The sequence below is a fragment of the Chelonoidis abingdonii genome, chromosome 23, assembly GCF_003597395.2.
Source record: "Chelonoidis abingdonii isolate Lonesome George chromosome 23, CheloAbing_2.0, whole genome shotgun sequence".
Classification (NCBI taxonomy): Eukaryota; Metazoa; Chordata; order Testudines; family Testudinidae; genus Chelonoidis; species Chelonoidis abingdonii.
The window spans coordinates 6,269,648-6,295,692 of NC_133791.1; the positions used below are offsets into that span (position 1 = coordinate 6,269,648).

The 26,045-nt window shown below is 42.6% G+C and overlaps 2 protein-coding genes across 9 annotated transcripts in view; one reads left to right on the plus strand and one right to left on the minus strand.

Annotated features, from left to right (window-relative positions):
- The window catches only part of CALML6 (calmodulin like 6), a 207,150-nt gene that overhangs the window by 131,227 nt on the left and 49,878 nt on the right, over positions 1-26,045 (minus strand). For 4 of the 8 annotated variants that reach the window (XM_075060264.1, XM_075060265.1, XM_075060263.1 and 1 more), the window contains 4 exons: positions 23,537-23,711; positions 23,216-23,360; positions 19,816-19,916; positions 16,255-16,856 (listed from right to left, as the gene is read on the minus strand). In XM_075060264.1, the coding sequence (XP_074916365.1) occupies positions 16,810-16,856; positions 19,816-19,916; positions 23,216-23,360; positions 23,537-23,660 (417 nt within the window). In that variant the 5' untranslated portion in view covers positions 23,661-23,711 and the 3' untranslated portion in view covers positions 16,255-16,809. Of the gene's footprint in view, positions 1-305; positions 378-16,254; positions 16,857-19,815; positions 19,917-23,215; positions 23,361-23,536; positions 23,712-26,045 lie in introns of those variants that run through there. The other 4 variants (XM_075060266.1, XM_075060267.1, XM_075060271.1 and 1 more) reach the window with 3 other exon arrangements.
- TMEM52 (transmembrane protein 52) lies at positions 2,094-9,426 on the plus strand. Its single transcript, XM_032780083.2, has 5 exons — positions 2,094-2,245; positions 2,826-2,869; positions 3,870-3,914; positions 6,521-6,690; positions 7,307-9,426. The coding sequence occupies exons 1-5, from the start codon at positions 2,192-2,194 to the stop codon at positions 7,624-7,626; spliced, it is 633 nt and encodes a 210-aa protein (XP_032635974.1). The 5' UTR covers positions 2,094-2,191; the 3' UTR covers positions 7,627-9,426.

Below are 26,045 nucleotides of genomic sequence, written 5' to 3' on the forward strand. Positions count from 1 at the left end.
TCAGCTCTAATCATCTTTTCCTTTTCCTCGTTTTCCCAGCCATATACCATCATTATCACATGTTTCCAATTACCTCTCCTATTACCTCGTATTGTCCTTTTAGTCACATATCTGAGTCTTGTTGCAGGCTCCAGGATGCCGTTCTTTAAAGATGACTGAACTCCATATTTCCTTATACTTTAAGGGCAAGAGAATCCTCCCTGATTCACTGTGTGGATCTTTTATCTGCATTACAGATTTCTTCTGCATATTCTGTTCTTTTGATGTCAGTGGAAGTTCTATGCTCATGGTAAGGACCCTATCCTGCAAAGACTATCCTGTACATTTTTTACTTTACTTACTGAGAGCAGTCCCACTGAAATCAATCCATGTCCAGGCTGCAGAGAGGAGAACCACAGCAGGGACCGGAAAGAAAAAGGTCTCCTTTATTTATATACAGATGCGATCACTGGAACCTTGTAAAGGTGATTACATTTTTTTCTGTGACATTTCAAGCAAAAATTTATCTGCACCTCATTTTTTTGGGCCATTTGTGATCTAGAAATTTAATGTTCATGACATTTCTGCAAAAACATCACATTGTTATTCCTCAAAACAGGGCAATTCTGAGTGAATAACAGGCTCTTCTTTCTCTCCAATTTTGAAATGAAAAATTGATATTTCCAATCTTTTTTTCCCAAAAGGTGGACCAATTTTGAATATTTGAAACAGAAAGCAAAAACCTCCTCCACTCTCCAGGCTTTTTTCACTTTGAAATTTTCACATTTCTTTCACTACTCTCCCCTATATCCTGCCTGAATTTCCCTGTGACAAAACATAAGCACAGACTATTCTTATTAGTGTGCATTTTAATGCACTCTGTGCAAAGAAAGCACTGTATAGTATTTGGCATAATTAGCAACACAATCCTGGTCAGAACTACAGTGTATTCCCTGAAAGTGCCATTCCCTGCGTGCTCCTCTGTTTAGTCTCTGTTTGCCAAAAGCTGAGAATGAGCCACACCGAATGGATCATTTGATGGTTACCTGTTCTGTTCATTCTCTCTAGGGCACCTTGGCCACTGTCGGAAGACAGGATATTGAGCTAGATGGACTTTTGGTCTGACCTAGAATGGCCACTCTTATGTTCTTATCCCATATGTCATTGTGCACTTCCCAGACCCCAGCTCCCAACTCTAGTGATTCATCTGTGAAATTTCTAGAGGGGAAAGACATATAAAGTTCACCAAGAGGTGCAGCACAGTAGATGGTGCTTCATAACACACAGGATAGCCTGTTAGCAGTGACTAACCAGGGGATCAGCAAAAATCAGTTGTGTATTGTAGGTGGGTCTTTAACTGCTCAGTAAAACTGGGAACTGTGAGTCAGTGTGACAGAAGACTGCTGTAAAGAAGGGGGTCCGTTCCTACAGTGCTCTAGTAAAACAAACCACTAGAATTGAGACAGGTGGCAGGTATATGCATGCTGTCAGCAGCCGAATCATACAGGCCACGCACTGATGGGGTCTGACTGTAGCTGACAGTGGTTACTTAGCCCCTCTGCTTCTCCATTCTTCCAGTGGTTGCCCCCGTTTTGTAAGGCAGATGATGTCATGGGGAGAGCGGCTCAGGCTTGGCTCATGAGAAATGAACAAGTAACATGAATTCCTTGGCAAGGATGCCATTAGATGTTTAAAGGTGGAGACTAGACAGGTTTTTGGGGCAATGGGAGAGGCTGCTATTCCTTAACCTGGGGCCCGAGTCACAGGTGCCAGCTCCGAGCACCCTCCCTAGGAGGGCTGTGCCAAACGCGCTGGAGGACGCTGCTGTCCCTTTGTGAACTGGTCTGGGTGGTGGTTTTTGCAGCGAGCACGGGATCCTCCCGTAGTCAGAGCCGTGTGGAATCACTCCTCCAACACCCCCCTCTGATCCATCTCAGTGCCAGCCCCCTCCTGCTGCAATGAACCAGGCCAGCAAAAGGAGGGGCGGGCCTCCCTCTCTGGTGGGCGGAGCTTCAGAGGAATCTGAGCCGCAGTCAGAGGAGGGAAGATGATAAATATTGCGCAGAAGCGACAAGCTAGCCTGTAGGATTGCAGAGCTTGGTACAATCCCAGGAGGGCTCTTCTGGCTTTGCAAGACTTGATCTCTGCAGGGTTGTTGGAGGCATTTCTGGACGTAGGGGACCCGATTCTTCTCCCCCAGCTGCTTTGGAGCATGGCTGGCAAGGTGCATCGGCTGTGCACGGGCTGGAGCTTACTGCTGTTGCAGGTGGGTCCGTGGAGCTCTTTGTTCGCAGGCAGGAGCACGTGCGTTCGCTCCAGCTGCTTTCTGCGGGCTCGCCTCGCGAGGAAAGGTTCTCGCAGACAAGCCCCAACCTAAAGAAACTTTCCTGTGGCTTTAAAACCTGTTGGCCCCCAGGGCAGCTCTGAGCAGCCAGCTTAACTAGGCACGTACATTGCATATGGTGCCCCTTTCCTGTACCTTCTCCCTCGGCTGCTCGGCAGGCGTGTCTTGTTCTCACCAGCGGCCGCTTCTTTACGTGGAAGCGCTATTATGTATTGATTAAATTCCCTTCTCTGGAGACGGGCTTAAGTCACAGAGCTCATGGCGGGACCCCTCTGAGGGCTTTGAGCGCGGCGCGGATATTTGATTGTGCTTGCACGGTTATTTGCAATGTGATGGGTTTAACTTGCAAACGCACTGGGAGGCTGAGGTTATACATTGAACGACAAATCTCTATGCAGCTAGCCAAGCAAGGGCCTCTGAGACTCGGGGCTCTCTGCCTTTGGTTATCTGCTTCCATGCACGCTCGCGGTTTGTATCTGATGCTGATTCCTTCCTTCCCCAGGCAGCGCTCTGCTCTTCCCAGGGTAACTGCGATAGCCCCGACCAGTAAGTAAAAGCTCCCTCGCTATGGCAAAGGCTAGTTCTGACGCTGTTTTAATCATGATGTGGCACAGTGGAATTCTTTACTGACATATTTAGGCGGCTGCTTGGACTTTTGCTGTTTATCTTTTCTCTATGGAAAGCCTCTGCCTAGGAGAACAACCCACGGATTTGATTAAGCCAGTTCAGCTCATCTTTTCTTTTCCTTTCAATCCTACCTACTCAGGAGGTTGGGGTGAAAGATCCTTTCATTCATACTTGACTGTTCTTCGAAATGCCGTTTTGCCGTCTTTTCCTCTCCGGGTGTGGACTGAGCTTCTGTTTGTAGTAAAAATAAGTGCAGCCTCCAGCATCTTCACTCTCAAAAATCAGCTAACTTTTGAGTAACTTCAGTCTTCATATTCTGATTATATCTACTATGTTAAAATGCCACAAAAGAGTGAATACAGCCTATTGACTGGATGCACAAATTGGTTTTCTGTATACTAAATGCATACAACTTGCTAAATGCAATACTGTTTTTCTGCCTCTCTGGCAATTTGGCTATTGGAGAAGTGATGTCATCTTTTTTATATTTATAGGCAGCTGCCATTACAGCACTTTTGTTTGTATTACAGCCATGGCAAAAGTACTATAAGAATAATTTAGGATGAAAAAGCTGCCTTAGGCTGGAATTTTCGGATGCATCTAAGGGAGCTGTGACTTTCAATGGCTAATTTTCTTAGCCTAAATAGCTGTCTATCCAAGAAACTAGGAAATATCACCAGGAATAAAGAGTTTGTTTTACAATTTGCATTGCAACATCTGAGTTGTCTTTAATAGAGGTACTGTTAAATGGTTTACAGTGATCTTATGAAACAAAGCACAGAGTTCGTTTTTAGCTTCATTTTCTTAAATTCTTAATTTCCTTTTCTACTCTGCAATTAGTGTGAAATTTAGTTGCTTTGTTACTAAACTTAACTAATCTCAGTCGTTACATTCAAATATTATCCACCTTCATTTCCAGGTGTGCTCGGAATAATTCTAACTGGACTAGCCTGTGGTATGTCTGGTAAGTTCAGATTTATTTTACTTAACATACAAGACGTTTGGGAGATGACGCAAACAAATAAATAGTGGGAATGAGTGAATAAAGACACACTTCTCTGATCCTGAATCAAAGAGGAGGACTTAGCCAAGTCTGCCTGTGGCGAAATGAAAGGTGCCAGAGGAATACAACCCACACTAGCTAGATGAAAACGTAAGCAAAACCATACAACGTGGGACATGTTCCTAGATGAGTATTCCATCCCCATAACTCTGACATGTTACAGCTTGAATCCAAAGCCATCGTGCACCCCTTCTAAACAGACCACTTGCTGAATCTTTGCTTGGAGAGGGATCAGCAGTGCAGTGTAGTGGACTTGTCAGCTCATGGCCATCAGGTTTTGCTTATGCGTGAGTTTATTCCTCTCTCCCTTTTATGGGAGAGAAGATGGTTGGATTATGATGCTCTTTCTTACACGGCTTGCTGAAATCCTTGTCATTGATCGGTAACCTTTTTTTATTGGCTCATTTTATGACTTAAAAAGGGGAGAAAACAAATAGGCAAACACTATTGTAATAGACAGATCAGTCGCTCCATTGTATTGCAGGCTACATGCATCTTGGCTTGCAGCTACAGAGTGTGCATCTCAGGATGTATGCTGTAAAACTTAATGAGGGAATAGAGTGCAAATTGGCCAGTGTTAACTACAGCTTAGCATTTGGACTAGTTTAGGCTTCTACAAATATTCTAAACCCTTTCAGTGGGAGTTGATATGCAGAACTGTTTCAAAAATTAATTGACACTTTGACTGGCTTGAAGGCAGCTGTCAGCATTTATAAACAGTAAAACTAATTTATCATAGTTTGCTGTTCAGAACTGCTACACTATTATAGCAGTGTACAGTATCATCACTTCCCTCAGAAGTCCGTCTCAGAATGTGGAATCATAAAGGTTTATCCTCATAGCTCTTGGAAGATCTGATTGGTTGGTGATGAGGTCATATTCTGCTCACTCCGGTGCAATGTTTTATTATGAAGTTCCAGCAAGCTTTTATACTATGAAATGTAAAAGCCAGCACTGAATATCAGTTACTTCCTGTTCTGCCATTGCTGTGTTCTGAATTTTCTACGTTTTATTTTTTAAAGTAATCTTAAATGGCTTGAAACTCCAGGAACTTATAGCTGCTGATCAGAGGTTAGTTTTGAAGAATCTAACTTCACTTCTGAACAAGAAAGAAACCTGGCTTTGTTAAAACAGCAATTTCATAAGTGTTGTCCTGGGAGTGCAGGAAACTGTGGTTCAGATCCCGGGGGTCAAGGAAGGTATTGGATTCCCATGGAGTACTAAAGCCTGTGGTATGGAATTTTAGCTATTGTTCAATGTAGGTTCCAAATTCCAGATTTTGTGGGTGAGGGTTATGTTTATGTGACCCTAATACTAATAGAAATGTTCTCATTAAAATAAAATAAAACAGTTTATTTGGATTTAAATATCTCCTGCAGTATTACTTTTACATTGTCATCTTTAGTAATCTAGGAGTGCTAAGAAGGAATTATTTTGGAGGCATGCTTTTGATCTGTCAGTATTACCTTTAAATTGGTTGGAGGAGAGGCAGAAAACAATACTGTTGGGGTCTCTTCTTCTGACCTATGTGTGTATTGTGGGGGAGGGAAGGAATCAGAACATGGAATTCTGGTGTGTCAGCTGTTCTCGAGCAGCTCCCTCCACAGTACCACGAGAATACTTAAATCTTTGACCTTGTGTCTCTTTCTTCTTGCAACCCAATCCCAGCATGGCATACCTTATTGCTTAACTAGCTCATGAGAACACTTAAACTCATTCAAGAACACTTTCAACAATGGAAAAAACTCCAGAATTTAAATTTGAGAGGGGAGCCAGAAGCACCAAAATCTAGATTTTAGGTATATTGGGTGGAATTGACCCCTGGGTAGAGGGGCAATACACCATTAAATGCCTATGCCCCATTAAATCTCACTTATGCACTATTTTGAGGACTTAAGTGGATCAGAGGTCTAGATCTGGTTTTGTGTAGAAGTCCAGATGGGAATGCTGGGAAAACAACACCTTTTGAAGTCCAAACTCTTGCACTGCCCTCATTTACTCTGTAGAATACTGACTTAGGCCTTGTGTATTATGAGGTTATACAGCAGATAGAGATGGCACCACAAAGATACACACTGCACTATAAAACTTCTGCAGTGCTTTATAAATACAGACCCTGGTCCTTCAAAGACTTACATACTTAGTCTTAATCACATAAACAGACTCACTGGATTCAGTTAAAGTCAGTGGAGCCATGCTTACTTACACTAGCTGAAAGTTTGGCCTGTGTATTTTTTAACTTAACACCATCCCTGAGTCAGGAAGGGTTTAACAGGTGATCAGTAGCACCAAAGCTTGTGGATATTAAGCTGACTGTTTTGTGACTGGCTTTTCTCATGCTGGCATTTACACACAAATGGAGCCAGCACCAATTAAAAAAGACTTCTATATAGTAGGTAAGCCAGGCCTTGAAAAGAGCCTCCTTAGGAGTTAAATCTCTTCCATTCATAGAAGAAGAAAAGCATCAATAATAAAGTAATGGGCTTCTCTCTCTCTGCATCTCCTAGGCTGATTCTACTGACCGTGTTCATGCTCCTGCTATGTGGCATCACAGCGAGCTGTGTGAAGTTCTGCTGCCGAAAGAAGAGACCCCCAGTTCAAACCTTTCCTAGACGCCCCTACGATTTGACAGTCATTGCCGTTGATGGCGATAGCACCGCCCACAGCACGGTGACCTGTGAGTGTTCTTCAGGGGCTTTTATTCAGGGGTACTTCAGGCTCTAATTCTGGAGAGGGTAGCACTTGGGTGTGCAATACTCCTGGCACTTCACATCTTCAAATCAGACACAAACTAATCCTCACAACACTTCAGGGCCTCTGAGATACTATCATCCCACATGTTGTAGATGGGGAAACAGGCAGAGAGAGGCTCAGTGAGCAAGAGGCAGAAGGCAACCGGAGTTTAGTGCTCTAAAGGTTCAAATAAATCCCTGATGGGCTGGCCTTGTGCATGTCCTCACACATCCATTCTTGCCCCGCCTTCTTGTTCTACCTCACATCTGTCCGTTTCAGCCAAACTGCTTCTTACAGGAGCTGTAGCACAAAACCAGAATGGTAGAAGCCCAACTAATAAGTCTCCTGGTGTCTGGATTACAGCATGTACCCATTATGTCACACACCTCATTGTAATAACTAGATGTGTATAAACAGAAGCATTTTTTCCCAATTGCTGGCTGGTTCCATCTATGCCACAGTTATAGATGCACTAATTTACTGGAAAAATAATGTCAGATCTTTATACAAAGATGTCTTTTATTCACTTGTTCAAGCCCTATTGTGCCTTCTCTTTTCAGCATACAGCTCTTTCCAGTACCCCCAGAGCGCCCCACTTCCACTTCCATTTGGGGATATGGATAGGAGCACCATGTCTCCCCCAGCCTACAGCCTCTATGCAATGGAGTTGCCACCCTCATATGATGAGGCCATCAAAATGGCTAAGCCCTACATCGAGACGGTGTTGGTGGGCCAGAAGCTCAATGACATCCTTGAGCCGGTGGCACCAGAAGAGCCAAATCAGCACCACGGTTCATCTGCTCCTGTGGCCGGTGAACTGGAGACACAGCCAAGTTCAGAAGAACCACAAGTTGAAGCACAAGGCCAACCTCCCCTCTAGCCCATTTAGAGGTGAGGGAGAATACAAGGACCTTGAAGTACTAAAGACATTAAAAGTTTGATCTTATATGCAAGTAACCATGGGAAGATGCCTAATCTGATGTCTGTAGCAATGATCTGTCATGTGGGAGGAATGTTTCCTGCAATTGCAGTAATCTTCTGTTGATGCTTCTAGGGTATTAAATGAAACAGGAGGACAGCAGTTTAAAAATACCCTGTATGGGTGATACATGGATGCTACTTGGGTCCTGCCAATGAAAAATAATCCCTTGTACTGATATAGCAATGAAAAGGGCAAGGGGCATGGTTCTGCGATAGCGACACCTTCATTAGATGCAAGAATGACGGAAACAGTGCATTGTTCCTGAACAGAAGATGGAGTTTCCCAAACTTGAGACAGAAATGGAGTCTTGATCAAGTGCAAATTCAAGAGCTTCTATAGCTTGTCTCTTCTTTTGAGAAGGTTAACTGTCCAGCAAATTGCTGAAGCACTGAACTCGTTGCTACGTAACGGCGAATGTTCTTTAAACTGAAGGAAAATGGCACTCCAGAACTCTACTATGCACATTGTTATTTCCACAGTGATAGGAGAGACAAGGGAAAAGACATTTGTGCCAGTTATAGGCGACCCGAATCATTAAAAAAACCCATCATTTTCAAGATGGGGAGAGGGAGGTTGATGCTTGTTAGTTTTGTCAGTTACAGTGCAAATTAGCCTCCAGGAGAAACTTTTATACATGGTTTGGTATTATTAAAGTATTTCAAGTATTCATGCTTTTTGCTGACTGAACCCAATGGGTCTGAAAAACTAAATGGTCTGGTAAATATTGAATGCCTCATCAGCACAAAAAGTCAGTAGTATGAATTTCAGAAAAAGTGAAAAGTTAAAACTGCAATGCTTGACCTTCTTATGGGATTTTTATTTTATATTTCACTGATTTTTTTAAACTATAAATAAAATTTTAACCTTTTAAAGCAAACCATCTGCCATTGTGAGTTCTAAGTAACCTAAGATAAAGGTTACAGAGAAAAGTGTCCAATAAAAATCTCTTCAAGGAAAGATCTGTGACGCTTAGAACAATAGAAATGAGAATTGAAGGGATCTTTTATATCATGTAGCTCAACTCCACACTGTGTTTCCTTGGGACTGTGGGGCTTACACACTATAAGCGTTTTTGTGTGTGCATGGAAACCGTATAAACCTTCTGTCCCTTAAAACTGCAGGTACAAGAAATCCTAGTCCTTTGAGGTTGAATAAACTCTGATTGTTCAGATACTTTTTCCAGTGGCAGTGTGATATTCTGTCTCCTCTTTACTGCAACTGTAGGGAGGAAACTGAGTGCACAAAATCTTTTAGAAACAGGGGTAAGCTGAACTCAGGAGGAGGGAAAAGATGAAGGTCAGAAAAGCCACAGCTGCAACAACTGTATTGGGCAAAAATCCCCATTGAATAGGGCACTGCTGCTGCTTACCCAGCAGTAAGCATTTCCAGTACCCATGTAGTAGCTACTTGTTTGAGAACTGAAGCCCTACACACTGGTAATGATTGAACTATCAGAACAGTGCACAGGACCAAGGCTAAAAGGGAGGGGAAGCCACACCAGTCTCAAAAGTAAGTAGTTCCTTGTGACATAGTTAGCAAATGCGTATTTATTGCAGAAAACTATCCTCTTTGGGGGGGAAGCTGCACTGCCAGGAGATAAACCTAGGGGGGAAAACGTCCCCAGTTTCTATATGAATGAACCACTGCTCTGGGGGGACTAATCTATGATTGTACTGCTCTGGAAAGCTGTTTACTGCTACTTAGGCCACGTCTATACGACGCGCCATTTCGGCGCGTTAAAATCGAAAGCTCTGGGTTCGATATATCGCGTCTCGTCTAGATGGGGATATATCGAACCCAGAGCGCGCTTACATCGATTCCGGAACTCCACCAAAACAAACGGAGTTCCAGATTCGACTTTGCGAGCCGCGCACATCGATTCGGCGCGGTGAAGACGGGTGAGTAACTCGATTTTAGATATTCGATTTCAGCTACGCTATTCCTGTAGCTGAAATTGCGTATCTAAAATCGAATTTCACGCATCGTGTAGATGGGGCCTTAGATGCATAGCACAAAGGGAAGCAGGTCATCTTTCCCGTTTACTGTTTTTCCTTTAGCCATCACCAGCTTTCAGACTTGTGAGCTCAGCCTTTCATTAGAGGAGAATGGTCTTTGTAGATGGGGTTCAGGTTGGACTATAATTGCCAGTTTAAGTTGTCGCAAAATCATTTTAGCATCTTCTAGTACCATTTTAAGCTGAGAGGTGACAAGGCACTATGGCAGGTGGCGTGGGTGTTATGCCTTTCCCACTTCCATTCTTGTTCTCTAGGGAGGGTTTATTTTGATCTAGTTTCTGGAATTACAACAGAGACCTGTTCTGCTGGTATTTCACCCCTGGGACTCTCTCTCATTCATCTGCACTCTCAAGTGAAGCGCAGGTACAAAGGGATTGGGAGGGAAGAGTGATGTGTAAACTTGTATTTCCAATGCTGTCCTCTGTTCTTACAAAGGTGTTTGGCTGGGCCCTGGGGCTGTTTTTTTTCTCCCTCCTAGCCCTATTCACACTGGTGACGTTTTTAAGCTCCCTACTGACTGGAATTAGTGACTAGTCTGACTCGTACTAGAAGCAAAGAGGCTCAGCTGGGGTTGGAAGTGAGTGGTAGTTTTAACACAAACCTACCAAACCAGGGAATTCTGCACCAACTTTTAGCATTTAGTATCAGTTTTTTCTTTAAAACTGTTTTCTGTAGGATTTGATTTTTTTTTTTTTTGGCCTGAGTTGTAGAAGGCTCAATTAAGTCTTACCCTACCCTGGTGGTGGGTGGGAAATAGATTGGGGCTGGAGAGAAGTCTGGTGCCTGGCCTTTGGAACTGGCTGCACCAGCGGGCCTGAGGGTTCAGAGGCTATAAAGGCTGGCAGGCAGAAGGGGGAATGGTCAGGGGGAAGGTCAGTCTCCAGGCTGTGTGGAAGAGGAGATCTTAAGGCCTGCAAGCTGTATATAGTATATCACTGGTGGTGGGAGAACCTGGTGTAAATAAAGCTGCAGGGGCTGAAGAACTGGTTTTATTGGGGACACCAGTGGGCCTCAGGAAGAGGGGTGGGTAGAGGACCTGTTACAAGCTGGAATCTGGTTCCTAACATCTGTACCTGGCTTTGCAAAAACCACTCCTGCTTTTGCCAGCCTGTGATGGTACTGGATGAACAAGAGCTGCCAAAGAGGAGTTGTACTTTAGATTTGCAGCTCCCATTGGCTTCAGTGAAGTTGTCCCTGGTTCAGCACATCTGCAAATTGGCCCAGAAGTCCTGGTGTTTGGTAACAGGAGTTCATGAGTATATGGAACACTCTTCTGCTCTTTGAAGTGATTAGGGGTGTTTTGTACAGCAAACTTCACAAACAAAAGAAGTTACTTGTTTGATTCCAGCCCAAATGGGAACTTAATGACTGAGTTAAGGCTGCTGCAAAAGACATTTAATGAGGGGAAATGATATAGAGCCTGAACTGCACCTGGTACCTCAGTGTGGTTGGAACTGCCTTTCTCAGATCACGTGCCCCTGACTCGCTGACATACTTTGCTGCCTAAGTAGCCTGGTTGCTCAACTTACATTCCTCCGTACTGGAGATTAAATGCTATAGGGACAGACTACATCACTGACTCCACTTAGCTGCAGACATAACAAAGAGCAAGGGCCTGATCTTGCTATCGCTGGAAATCGTTTGGTTGTGGACCTCAAAAGAAATAGGAGTAGGCCACATAGTGCTTTCCTGCCTGGAGTCCATTTCTGCAGTTTCCTTTTTTCTGTACTGTACTTTTCTAGAGCAAATTTTGATAACACTGCAGTTGCTGTTTGCCATCTTGGCTGTGCCTGCACTGGCATTTCACTGCAAGTGTAACTTCCTGCTGTTAAGTAAAGTGACATCTGTAAGGCCCTAAATGCTGTGGAACTGTTAAAATGTTTTGTTTGGTTACTTAGTTTTGCCCTACTGAACGTTCTTCCAATTAAAACAATTTTTAAAATGGAGAAAGTCCAGTATGTCTGATTCCAAAGGGAGAAGGGGAAAAATAGTACTGTGAATTACACCTAGCTCTTTCATCACACTTTTTATCAGTAGGTCTCAAAAACTCTTTACAAAGGAGGTTGGTGGCATTATCTCTATCTTCCAGATGAGTAAACTGAGCTACAAGGACCCATCCAAGGTCACCCAGCAGGCCCTGGGCAGAGTTGAAAATCAACACAGGTCTCCTGAGTCCAAGGCCACTGTTTGTGACTTCCTTGATGGAACAAGGTTCTTAAACACCCTCCTTGCCTGTCAATTGATTTTGAGAGTCCTCAGCAGGTTCCCCCATGCTAAACCCTGTGTTCACTAGTGACTCCCAGCCGGAACTTATCTTTTGCTCAGTGGATTAGTTTAGCAGTCTGGCCTGTCTGGGAAGTGTGGTCTAGTCTAGTGGATAGAATAGAGCATTGGACTAGGTGTCAGGGAACCTGGATTGTATTATTGGCCTGCTGAGTGACATTGGGCAAGTCACTTGGACTTAGAGCCTCCTTTCATTTTGATGGGAGTGAGTGCCTAAAATACCTTTGAGGATCTGGGCTGCCATCTCCCTGTGCCTCAGTTTCCCTATCTGTAAAATGGGGATGATACTGACCTCTTTCGTAAAGTGCTTTAAGCTCTACTGATGAAAAGTGCTAGATAAGAGCTAGGCATTATTAAAATAACTAGGTTCAGGAAGTATGGCTCACAGCTCAGTCTTGACTTCATCAAGCTTGCCATCCTCCTTGGTGAGAGATCTTTGCACAAGCAATCTCTACACCCTCAAACTTGGCAGCAGGCCCATTCTGGTGGGGGTGCTGTGTTAGCAACTTTAATATCATAGCTGTGCTCTTATTAGGAATTTGGTGCTCTCTAGTGGTTGCCAACATTTTTGCCGGTACAATGAGTATCATCATATCTCCCCTGCCAGTGTTGTGGCAGGCAGTTAGCATATTTTGTACTGGAACTTGACACAGAATTCAGTGTTCATGCTCACTCTAACTTGCCAGTATGGTTACTGACACGTAATGCTATTTTTGCTACATGAGTTCTGAAATGCTGCATAAGTTAATCCTGCCTCTTTCACAACCCATCTACAACACAGCCTCCTCTATCTACAAAGATTCCTGCTGTTTCTCTTACATACATTCCCCTCTTAAACAATGCTAAGGTAATGGTCCCAAACACTGCACTTTGCAATAACGATACTGTAGTGACTTTCCGAGTATTCTTGTTATATAGAATGATCCAATGTAATATGATACAGTTAAGGGGAAGCTTCTTACTTCAAAGCACTGAGATGCGATACTAAGTTATGTACTGAGTAGAGCTGGTTTGACAATACCACCCCCCCTCCAAATTTGGGGATTTTCAGGTTCTGTTTTTTCATGAATTGGAAAATTTCAAAGGAGATGGAAATTTTCAGCACATTTGTTTGTTGAGAAAAATGGCCATTTTCCATTCAATTTTTCAGATGAAAATTTTTTACTTTCAGTACAGTTATTGGTTGTGTTTGCACTCTTTGTATTCAGGAAGCACAGGCTAAAACTCCCAAAGTTCTGCACTGGGATTAATGTAAAACCTGATTGAGTCTCTGGTGTGTCTCTTTTGCCCTAGAGTCCCAATGAGGTACATGGATGCGATGAGATGTGCCCAGGGCATTCCACAATGAATTGCAATGTGCTTATTGTAATTCTGGTCATTGTGAAATTGTCCTAGTTAAAGCCAGATTTTATTGTAAGGAGAGAAGGGGCATATCTCCATCTTCCCCACTTCTTGTTACTCACTTTGGCTCCTGTGGATCTGCCTCACAGAAATGTTTCAAAGATAAATACAGTAGTGACTGAGGGTGCTCAGGTTCTATGGGCAAGGGCCATAGAACAGCCTGAGGTAGGTCAGGCAGGGCAACCTGCCCCACTGCTCCTCAAGGCTGATTTGGAGGGTGGTGCTTTCAGGTGTATTCAGTCTCTACAGCCATTTCAGTCCTAGGTATCGCTGCTGAGACTTGCCAAAACTGGCTGGAGGTTTGGTGATAAGGAGGCTACCAACTGGACTAAGCCCTGATTCTGCAATGCATGGTATGCAAATGAACCTCTGTACCTGACCAGAGACCTGCTGAAGTCTGTGGGACTCTGTGCAGATGCTGGGGCCTACTCATATTGTAGGACTGATACCTACATCTCACCACTCAACTCATTTCACATTTTAGCTCCTATTCCCAGCTGATCAAGTGGGGAGTGCAGCTCCCCATCCTCACCTGTCCCCTGCCGTAGATCCCCCAGCCTCCTTGGCTAGCAAGGTGAGAGCTCCTCCTGCTGCTTTAATCTGCTGCCCATTGCCAAGGTACAAAGGGCTAGCAATGCACTTCCAACCACCACCGGGACAACTTGTGTTTGTTTATGGTACAGACTGGCACCATCTGAATCATATCACAATCATGATACCTCCCAACACGCCTGTAAAGTAGGCAAGTAAAATTATCCCCAAAAGACCCGGTAGCCTGCACTACATTGGAGGCTTTATTAGCAAACAAATGCTGGGAAATTACCACCACTGAAGGTTTGTGGCCATAATGGGAAGAAATATTAAACCTGCTCTCAATTATCCTATAAGTGGTCTGGTGGGGAGGCTGGTGGTTTCCAGGAAGCTGGGGGATTTCCCCAGGACAGTTTAGGGAAAGAATTACCCTCTGGTGAACTGTGCTTGTTTGAAATCAACATAAAGATAGGCTTGAAAAAAATATTTGCTTATTTTACTTGAGGTGAGTGAAGGGAGAGCCCTAGAGGGTTAAAAGGAAAGACTAAGCTAGTAAATAAAGATGAGATACTGTATTAGGAATCAGAGAGAGTCCTTCATGTTTGGACACAGGGTTTGTTCAGGCTAGTAGTGATTGGGACAGGGAAAATTTCCTAAGGAGGGGAGATGACTATGGACCCTAGAGATATGTTCCTGTGATTGCATTGCTGGAACGGAGTAAAGGCCTGCTGTTGCATAAGAGCATACAGGTGCAGGAGATCTACTGGGATCCTTTGCTGAGCATGAGATGGGTGCTGTGTGAGCTTTTCATGCTGTCTCAGAGCTGGTAGAAACAAGTCACATTTTCTCACTGACCAAAGCAAAGCAAGCGTGGTGAGCTTGAGGAGTCATTTGAGGATGTGACTGGCAGCTGCTGGAGTAAGACAAGGATTGGCCTGGACAGTATTTGTGGATAAAAGTGAAGCCTCTGTGAAATCTACAGATATGTATATGCTGCCTGCTTGAACTATCCTGTACTGGAGAGCTGTGTGCTATGGAAAATATTATGGACCCAGTTCATAATTACCCTAGGACAAGGAGGCCCCGATCCCTGACTGAGGCCTCTAGGCATTACTGCAATGCAAATGTATAATAGGCTAAAGAAGACTGTCAATCATATTTTCAATGATGTCTGAGCTTTGTTGATGCCAAAAAAAACCTTTCCTGTTCAGTTCTCTGAATCCAGCATGGAAAGAATGGTTTCTGAAAAGCCACTGGACTGTGTCACTTGCAAACAGCTCAGTTTTACTCCTGCCGGTGAGATAGCATTTGTTTAGGCCTGGTCTACATAAGAGAGTTGAGACAGTTTATTGAATCAGTTTAAAAACTGGACACTCTTATTTTGATTAAGAGTGGCTCATTGCTGTTTTAGCTTAAGCTGATTCCTAACTGACAAACTAAACTGCAATAAATCTAGTTTCAGTTGAAATAATAGTGTTCGCACAGGGGTTTGCACTAGATTAACTAAATCAGTTTAAAAATACATCTTTAGTTAAACCATTGCAACATATACATTCCTCAAATATAGTCCAAAACCACAACTGCTGCCTCTTGAGTGTTTGTCTTCAGGTGAATATCTTCACTTAACTACTTCATTTCAATAACCTGATGCAGGAGGAAGAGTCCTAGCTCTTATGCAGAAATAAGCACTATGTACAGTTCACAGGGTAGCATATACTTTTGGACAAAGATCCTATGAGCTTCCTCCCCTCAGCAAGAGTTGAATGGTGGGTCTTCTGAAATTAAAAAGCTTTATGGAGCAAGAGGGTACATGTAGGTTAGAAGAAATAACTTCTAGTTCATTCTAAAATATAGGGGCAAATGGCCAGATTTTCAAAGGTATTTGGATCTAAAGTGGCAGATAGGCATCAAATTGATTTTCAAAAGTGCCATCTGCACCTTTAGGTGTCTAAATAAATATTTTTGAAAATCTGGCCCACAATGAACAGCGCATGTCCCAGGACGGACCAATTCCCCCTTGCTTTCTCCTGACTTAATCGCTTGCTTTAACCCACTTGTAGTTTGGAGCACAGACATGCAGTGTTACAAGGATTCCCTCTGCTTTCCCTAAGTCCAGTGTCCTTCCCCTTGTGTGCTATGCTCTGGTTCAGAACCAGCTTGCGGCATTACAGGCTTTTCCATCTGTTACCCAACCCCGACTGCATCACTTCACAGGTTTCCTCAATGTTTTTCCAAGCCCACTTGAAACACTGAATTATTGTAAGCCTGAAATTCAGTGCAATATGACTCATGTTCTCAGGCACTTCCTCGAGTAGCTTTATTTAGTCCACCATGCAGAAGTGAAGTTTAGGCATTTCTAACCAAGGTGTGAACTGTTTTTGAGATGCATAAAAGTAGGTGTGGACCTGGGAGCAATTCTCAGTGCCAAGAATGATTTATACAGGAGAAGTGAGAATCTTGGCAAAGCACATGCATTCCTTTCCCAAATACGCTATGTTCCTTTCACAGGACTCTTTAAAGCCCTATTGGAAAAACTTTCTATATAAAGTTTATTAATAAACATAAATTATGGCTCTTGTATGATTTTCATGGCCCAAAACAGATTGCTTGAATAATTGAATCTGTCCTGCAAGAGCTTCTGCACCTGCTGTGAGAGGAGTATCTCAGCTCTGCTCTGGTCTGTAGCTTCCTTCTGCTGTGAATGCCAGGTGAAGTCATTCAGACGTGGGTAGTGTATGATCGGTGTTTGGAAACATCTCCAGATCACAGCATCTTGAGAAGAATTGCAGTCCTTGCAGGTGAGAGTGTCTAGGAAGGATCTTTATAACAAAGGATCTGGTTCTTCAGGATGCTATTGAACAAGCTTAAAGGATTCTCCAGTCATCATGGCCACAAACTCTGAGAGGGAGAGAACCATAGACAAGGCAGGATTTATTAGCCTCACCTTGTGCTGCTGGCTCAGCCATAGAGTGGGTTCATCACAGGTTGATAGGGCAAGCAGCACTGCAGGATGCTTCTATAATGCTCACTCAGCAAGATAGGCCTGAAGCACAGGGACACTAGATGGATTCTTGTTGGCTGAACAGTGCTTTGTTCATTGAAATCTGAATTTCCAAAGCTGGTGATTTTCTCCAGAAGTTGAAGGGGATCCCCACTTTCCTCACATCACATGCATCACTATCTCCCAGCTCTATGCTCAGACGACAGGGCAAATTCTCTGTTGCAGCTCCACTGAAGTCACAGGGTGATGACAGCAGAGAACAAGCCCTACCGGGATCTTTGCAAATGTAGTAGGTTTTTTAGTGTCATGACACAATCACTAGTCCAGAGCAAAAATGAGGGTCTCATCCAAAGGCCAATGGAGTCTCTGGGAGTCTTTAAATTGCCTTGGGTAAATTTTTTTTAATCAGTCTTTATTGGCTAAGTGTAGTGGGAGGGCTGCCTCTCACACTGTAATATTTTCCCTTCCAGTTAAAGAATGGCATGAGCAATTTCTTTTGCACATCTCACAAGAATCTCGCCTCCTTCTTTCAGTGGGAATTTGCCTGCTCAGCTCTCACCTGAAGAGAACTGTTAGTGTGAAACTGACAGAACCTTAGTTACACAGCACCTCAAATGAAATGCCAGAGCATTTAAAAATAAACCAGCAGCAACGCAGACCCGATGGCTTCAGTTTTACCGCTCTGGCTCTTCAGTGAGAAAATGGCTCATGCCAAGCTGGTGCTATGGAGGCAAATTCTGTTATGCTGTAATGAACTTTGAGGAGCTAATTAAGCTGTCAACTATTGTTAGAGACAAGCCTCTCACCCCTGCTTTGCCTCTGCTTCTCCCAGACAAAGTGCTCCCCAGGCATTGGCAACATACATCTGTGATAAACAGGGAATTTCACATTGTGGCAAATGGGGGTGGAAACTGAACATGTTGACATAAAAGCAGTTTGAGTTGGGCCTGAATTGCGCTCCTGCATCTGGACTTTCCCAAACCTTAGGGATGTTCAGACCTGAATCCAAACTCTGCACATTAAGCCCCTCTGCTACCCCCTCTTCTTTTTGTACAGCTGTTTGTGTAGTTGGAGGGCCTCCTTCCCTTCCTCCTCCTGCTCCACAATGGCCTGCTTGAGATGGTAGCAAACATAACCAGAGATCTGGAAAGAAGACATCAGAATAGGAGGATGGCAGTTGCTAGGGCAGGGAGCAGGTGGTTATATTAAGGAGAGGAAGTTGGTCCAATGATCTAAACACAGAGCTGAAAGCCAGGAACTCCCAAGCTCTAATCCTGGCTCACTTTTTGGCCTTGGGCACATCACTGTGAGGGTATCTATAAAATGGAGGTAATTTGATGTTGGGGTGAATTGATATTTGTAGAACATCCCAAGGATGAAAAAGAATGTAAACCCGCATGCTCAAAGGCCCAAGCCAACCTCTAATTAACATGAGGTTTGGGAAGGCACTTTTTTGATGGGCAGATTGCTTAACTATGGGATTTCTTGCACCTTCCTCTGAAGCAGCTAGGGCCAGCCATTGACAGAAAGAATAATGGACAAGATGAATCACATGTCTGAGCTGGTGCAGCTGTACCTGTGTTTCTAAAGAGCTACCGAGTATAAGGACTAAGTATTATTAGGAAATTGTTAATGAAAACAAATTTCTGTTCATCTTCTAATGGAGAACAGAGAAATATTAAATTTCTGAAGGCAATACTATATTAATAAAAAGACAGTGTAGTGAGACATCCAAAATCTCTGTAACAAATCCAAACCCTTCCCAAGAAGTCTGACTAATGTATCAATAATGGGTTGGTATTGGGATCTCTTTCTGCTGTATGCTTCTACTGCTTTCTGGTGAAAGGTCTGATAAAATACAATGTAGTTGCATCAAACTCAACCACTTATTGACCAGTCTTTTAATGTCAATCCAAACCATGAACAGATATTTTTCCAGTGCTTTCTGGTTGCATTCGGAATGGCAACAGATTTCTGTGGAGGTTGAAGATTGAAGGCACAGAAATAAAAATTGGTTTCACACAGACTGTAAATGTCATATAGACAAATTATTTTGGAGGAGGAGACAAATCCTCTTGAATTCTGCTATATAAATGATGTCGCTGACAAATGAATGTTCATGCACTTCAGTCCCCATTTTTCTTGTTACAGGAAGAACTACTTAACTGGAGAGTTTGGTTTCCTTAATGAATATTTTAAAGTTAATTTAGTGCTGGTGAAAGGTGCTAAATTATCAGCCCTGAAGTCATATCTATTTAGAACTCACACCACACACAGAGGCCAAACTTTTCAAGTGTGACTAGTGATTTTGGAATCATAGCTTCAAACACCTTAAAGGAGCCTGATTTTCAGACAGTGCTGACCACCCAGCCTCTGAAAATCAAGCCCCTTTAACATGTCTCAAGTTGGGTACCCACAACTGAGGCAATCATAATCATTTGTCACTTTTAAAATCTTGTTAAATACACTTCACAAACATTCTCTAATTAACCTTCACAAACCCTCCTAAGAGATTTGAAAATATTATCCTTATTTGGGGGGGGGGGGGAGGGGACACACAAAGTCATGGGGATTCAGGCACAAGGAGCTTAAGTGAATTTCCCAAGGTTACAGAGAGAGTTGGTGTCAAAGCCAGCATTAGAATTCAGCCCTCTGTTCCTAGACCACACATCCCTCTCACAGTTGCATGACACTGTCTGTATGGAATACACACATCTACTCATAATGGGTGACTCCTGTGGGCAAAGCTTCTGAGGAAGGCAAGAAAGATCCAAGACTGCTGACTACAAGCTTTTGGGAGTATTCTTCCCAGTGCACCTTTCATTTGCTAAAGAGTCTTGTGTATGGATACTGTACCTTCATAATCAATGGTTCCATCTCCATCCTTATCAGCTTCTTTCATCATCAGTTCAGCCTCCTGTTCATTTAGTGGCTCTCCGGCATTCGTCAGTACATACCTAAAAATACAGATCAAATCTGGCAATAGTTTGCCCCTCCTAGGTGAATTTCAAAGCACTTTGCAAATATGAACTTCTTCCTGTCAATCCTCAAAGGTGGGTGTATTTAGGTGCATTTTACAAGTGGGGAAATTGAAACATGGATTGGATATGTGACTTGGCCAAGGTCAAATGTGACCTAATTTTCAGAAGTTGTGAGAACCTACAACTCCAGTTAAAATGAATGGGAGTGGCAAATGATCAGCACCTCTGAAAATCTCAGTCACAGTGTATCAATGGTAAAACAAGTAATTAAACCCAGAAGTCCTGATTCCCAGTCCCCTACTTTAACCATTAGCCCATACCTATGGTGTACTCTGTTCATATTCTAATGGAAAACCTGCATAGAATTATGGAAATAAACATTCAAGTGACCACACACAGGATCACACAAGTGAGAGATGGTAAAGCCCTATTAAGCGATCTGGATTAGGATTGTTCCTTACAGTGTCTATTCTAGTGCACTGTCTATTTCCACCCCCAGCACAAACAGAAACTTGAGATGTTGTGATCCCACTTAATGAAGAAAAATAGTTCTTGAAATCTCACCCATGGTATCAGCCCATGAGTCAGAGAATTCTGATCCTAAATAAAGCCTGGACTGGCCAATCACAAACTCTTAGACACAGAATGAGTCCTGTGTGTATCTGTAGACATAGATATGCTACAGCTAACACCAACTTTCAGAAGGAAAGGAAACCTAATTCATCTTTAGCAGATGTTAGAAAACACACACATTTATCCAAGTGTCCCCGGGGCTGTTGCAGCTTTGTAAGGATTGCTAGTATCTTGTATGTGTCAGGACACAAAAGCGTGCTGGATATTACTGCCCCTATCCCATCTGGCTAAGTTCTGCTTGCTAAGTATAATGCATACAGGCAATTGTGCCTGCCATATGCTTGGTGCATAATTCGAAGTCAGGGAGGCCATTTCCATCATCAGAGCACATTGATGATCCACAGACCAAAGCAGTCAAAGAAGCTCACTATCATGAAAGCTCTTCAAAGCAGTGTTCCTGTCCTTGGGGGAAAGGTGAGGGGAATAAGAGCACCAGCACTGTTCATTCTTGAGTTGAAATAATGTCAAGGCAATATTAAAAGTTTTTTTTTCTTTTGTTGAAACATCATGTGAGTTAGGAAAATAGAAATCATTAAAACAACACGTGCTGGGGGCTGAAGCCAGATTTCCCAAGGAATTCAAGGTCAGATTTCAAAGTGGTCAGCACCATCTTGGGGCCAGATTTTCAAAAGAACCCAGCACAAAAAAGGCATCCAACCTGCTGAGATCTTTGGAAAATCTGACCTTCAGTGTTAAAATGGGAAACAACTGGGTGCTGAGCACTTTCTGACCTCGTTGGTCAAATCATTGATTGTCCTAGCTCTGTGCCCATGAACAATCTTGGTTTTCCAGAGGAATTATGGTTAATACATTCATTTCCTTTCGAATGGATAGCATTGAAGGTTTGTTTTAGGACTCTGCAGGAGCCTGAAGCCTGCATTTGCTCTCTTGGAACTTACTGTAGTACAAACTGCGTAGCTCTTCTGATTCTGTCAGCTTTGGTAGCTTGAAGCTTTGAGGCAAATCCCAGGCTTTTTAAATTAAAGAATGTTTGTTTCCTTTCCTTATCAAGACCAAGTTCTGAGGACGTTAAACAGTCTGGAACCTTGTGTCTGAATGATAAACACAAGAATTTCCAAGCTACATGCCTCCTTTTTTACACATTTATGAACAGGAGCTTGATTAATGCTGGTTAACCAGAGGAATATTTGCCTATGACCTTAAGTTAGCTAAATGCATTCATCTTTTCCAGTATAATAGATATCTTTTTCCATATGGAAATCTATGTTAATTTCAAAGTGAAGAATAGAAACATTTGCTACTTTTATAAAGTAATCTTTTAACTTTTTTCTTTTCTTTTTATCCCTTTTTCTTGTATTGTTGCCTTTTTATTTTATTCTTACCATGTTGATTAATTCTTAGTTTTGTTTGTTGTAGATAATACAAAGAGCAAGAAACTCAGCTGGTGAAATCAGCATAGCTTCAATGGAGAGATGTCATTTTATGCCTGCTGAAAACATAGTCTAGAGCAGGGGTAGGCAACCTATGGCACATGTGCTGAAGGTGGCACGCGAGCTGATTTTCAGTGGCACTCACACTGCCGGGTCCTGGCCACCAGTCTCGGGGGCTCTGCACTTTAATTTAATTTTAAATGAAGCTTCTTAAACATTTTAAAAACCTTATTTACTTTATATACAACAATAGTTTAGTTATATATTATAGACTTCTAGAAAGAGACCTTCTAAAAACGTTAAAATGTATTACCGGCACTTGAAACCTTAAATCAGAGTGAATAAATGAAGACTCAGCACACCACTTCTGAAAGGTTGCCGACCCCTGGTCTAGAGACTGTTCATTCGTATTAGAGCTGAGCAAATGATTTATTTGACTAATTTCTGTTCACGAATTGTCTGCTAATGGCTAAAAGATTTTTCTTCAATGGGTTAGTTACTTTAAATGATTAACAGAATAATTTCTGTGAATGATTCTTGGTTCCTAGTTTGTTCATTTACTATTAAATCTTAGAGCTATGTTGAATGGTTTGATCGGTCACATGGTATCATTGTTTTCTGCATGGTAGCTAAAGTTTCCAATATGATTTCACAATTTCAGAAAATAGTCTCTCCACATTTGACTTAAATTCACTGTTTCTGCCAACATCCTTATCAGTAAACTTGTTTGCTAGCATAGTCTCTGAAAGATAACAAAAAGTCATGCAAATGTAGACTAAACATGTTAATCTAAAAATCTGAATGAAGATTCATGAGAATTTTTTTCCCCATTATTCCCCAGCTCTGATTGCTGTTTCAGTTGATCATGTGTTCTTTGGAATGTAACTTTTGTAGATCTGGATGTCAGTGTAATTCAGACATATGGACCTTGATATTTTGGAAACACCGAACAGTTGGGGAAAAAATCCTGTCTGGAACATCTCAACTGGACAGTAAAATAACATCAAAATAAATCCAATTTTCAGGGTCTAAATCAGTCAGTCAGTCAATCTAGAGTCCAGTGGCAAACTCAGATATTGACTGGGTTTTGAGATCCCACTATCTATTCTGCCTTTCCAAACTTCAGCATTCCTCTTCCTACTTTAAAGGCATGGCCTGTTCCTGACTTGTAAGTCAATGGGAGTTGGGTATGTTCAGCATCATGCAGAACCAGGCCCATATTTTCATACCTTCAGGAAGACTGCTACTTACTTGAGTGTATTCCAATCAATGTAGCCTTTGTGTTCCTTATCAAAGACCTTGAATGCTGCCCTCAGCTCTTCATCCTGGTTTTTAGCCTTTTCATGGTAAATGCCCATCAAAACCAGAAAACTGTTGCAGTTCAAGGTGCCCTTATCTAAAAGAACAACAAAGCACTGGGGTACATTAACATGCTAGTCATTGAGAAGCAGTCTAGTTAAGGTCTATCCTGCCTTGTGGATTCCTCTTCTGAACCACAGAACCTGGGCAGCTCAACACACTGGTTTCAGGGTAGGAAATATAGTAAAAGATAGGACTGGGGGAGGTTCTTACTGTCTTTGTCCACCTCTTTTGCCATTGTCGCCAGCTCTCTCTTGGTTGGGTTGATTCCCATCAAGCTCATAAGCTTCTCCAGATCATCTGTTTTCACTAACCCATTGCCCTCCTCATCAAACATCTCAAAGACGTCTTTGTACTCTGTTATCTGTTCTGGTGTCAGTGTCTCAGCCTGTGTGGAAAGGAATAAACCAAAAGGTCTGTGCCAGGTTCCAATAATTTTCTAGTTTAATGTGCTCAGCAATGTGCAGGAGGAAACACAACCAGCAAGGTCATCAGGCAAGGGGCTAAGCTAAAAGCACAGAACACAGTTTATGTGCAGGAGAATAATCTAACGAATGTGATTTTTGTGATCTGCTGTCTCGTGAAGCACCAGTGATAGGAAAAATACATTATTCTATACATCATTTGAAAACTGGGACTCTTGAAATAGTCACTGGTCCCTCAGACCAGCCAAAAATATGGGCTATCAGAGACCATTTATCAAACAGGACAACTTGCTTTCCAGTATCCAAAGAATTTCATGTTACTCCAATCCTGAATCATGGCCTAAGTGAGGAGGGGGAGTCTGAGTGCCAAGTTCTGTTAGTGATTAGAACAGGGAGTGGGGAATGTTAGGATGGGGTTAAAGTTAGCTGGTCTTTTGAGAATAAGAACATGACTGATGGTCTTTTCTGCTGAGGCCAGCCTGGTAGCTGTAGGAGGTAGCAGCTGTCTACCTGCTGTTCAGGTATATGTTTTTTAAATGGTAGCCCCAGATTCTTCAAAGGAGCCATGATGGTAAAAAGATCTCACATGGCTTTTAAAAGACTGTTCTCTGACATATGTTACTGTAAGAGCTGCCCAGAGACCAGCACTAAAGATTTGAAAATGAAGATCTCCTGGCCAACCAGCAGAGTGGAGACTGGATTTTCTGCTACACATTCATGGCATTTGATCAGTTCATGCATCTGGCTCCCTGCAGAAGTGTTAGGTCTATATTTAACTTGCTCATAGTTGACTGGGGGGAGGGAGGGAGTTCTGTGTAACAGAGAGGTTAAGTGAATGTTGTCTTGTTTCTCTAAAGTAGCTGGCCTCAGAGACTACCACATCCTGCCATTTACTCATTGTTAAAGACAATATTACTATAGCTCAAATGGTAGCGATTGGTGCGGTAGGTCACAGGATCAAACCCTCCTGATGACCACATTATGTAGCCATGGTCTGTTGCATGACCCAGCAGATACCCTTCCTACAACATTTCAGCCATATCAGATCAACTAAGTGATCTGTCTATTTTGTATTTCTGAGGCTATATCTTCACTACCGGCTGTATCGGGAGGTAGCAATCGATTTCTCGGGGATCGATATATCGCGTCTCATCTAGATGCGATATATCGATCCTCGAACGAGCTCCTGTCGACTCCGGAACTCCACCAACGCGAATGGCGGTAGCGGAGTCGACATGGGGAGCCGTGGACATCGATCCCGCGCCGTGAGGATGGTAAGTAATTTGATCTAAGGTACTTCGACTTCAGCTACGCTATTCACGTAGCTGAAGTTGCGTATCTTAGATCAATTCCTCCCCCTAGTGTAGACCAGCCCTAATAGTGGCCTCAATCAGATACTTGAGAGGAAGGTGCTAGAGTCCTCTTAGTGAACAATAAGGAATAGGCAGCCCACAGGTGAAATTTCATCCTCATTCCCCTCAGTTGGAGGTTAACTTGTGCCCTGAAGCATGAGAATTAAATATCATTTAGATAAGACCACCTTGGTTTGATATGCGATGTAACTGTGGTGTTCTTGTTATCCAGATAAATGACTAATCTTCTTTTGACTTCTCCTAAGCTCTCTGTCTCAGGGATGTCTTGTGGCAGTGAATTCCATAGGGTAATTGTGATATGTACAAAAAAAAGTGGGGATTTCCTTTATCAGGTTTAAGTGTTTTGCCTCTCAATTGTATTGAAAGTTCCCTTGTTCTTGTACTGAGAGAGGGTGGATAGAAACCTTCTCACCAATTCACCTTTGCTATCCATTGCTATTCTATCATGCCTGCTCCTTTGTTAAGACTGTATAAGACCTAAGTATTATTAATTATTATTGATCTCCTCTCTAAACTAAACAGTCTTAGTCTGCACAGTCTCTGTTCACAAGGATGTCACTCCAGGCCTCTCGTTTTTATCACCCATTTCTGAAAGGAGAAGCAAAGGAGTTCTCTTTCTAGAGATAGTGTGAACAGAGCTGAACCCGGTATCCCAGATGAGGACATACCATCAATTTATAAAATGGCATGGTGATATTTTAAGCATCTTCCATCCCATTCTTTAAACATTGTCACATTATGTTTGCTTTTTTAATTGTCACTGAGCAGCTGTTCTCAGCTGAGCTGCCAACAGTGAACCCAGATCTTTCTCCCTGAGTAATTACAGTTAATTTAAAAAAACAGCAGTGTATATGTGTGGTTCAAATTATTCCTTATTACTTCATTTGTCAACGTTAGAGCTTGTAGAAAAACAGCAGAAAAAAT

Coding starts and splice junctions, on each gene's coding strand:
- TMEM52 (XM_032780083.2), top strand. CDS start 2,192: ATGGCTGGCAAGGTGCATCGGCTGTGCACGGGCTGGAGCTTACTGCTG. Junction 2,870..3,869: donor AACTGCGATAGCCCCGACCA/GTAAGTAAAAGC, acceptor CTTCATTTCCAG/GTGTGCTCGGAATAATTCTA. Junction 6,691..7,306: donor CGCCCACAGCACGGTGACCT/GTGAGTGTTCTT, acceptor TTCTCTTTTCAG/CATACAGCTCTTTCCAGTAC.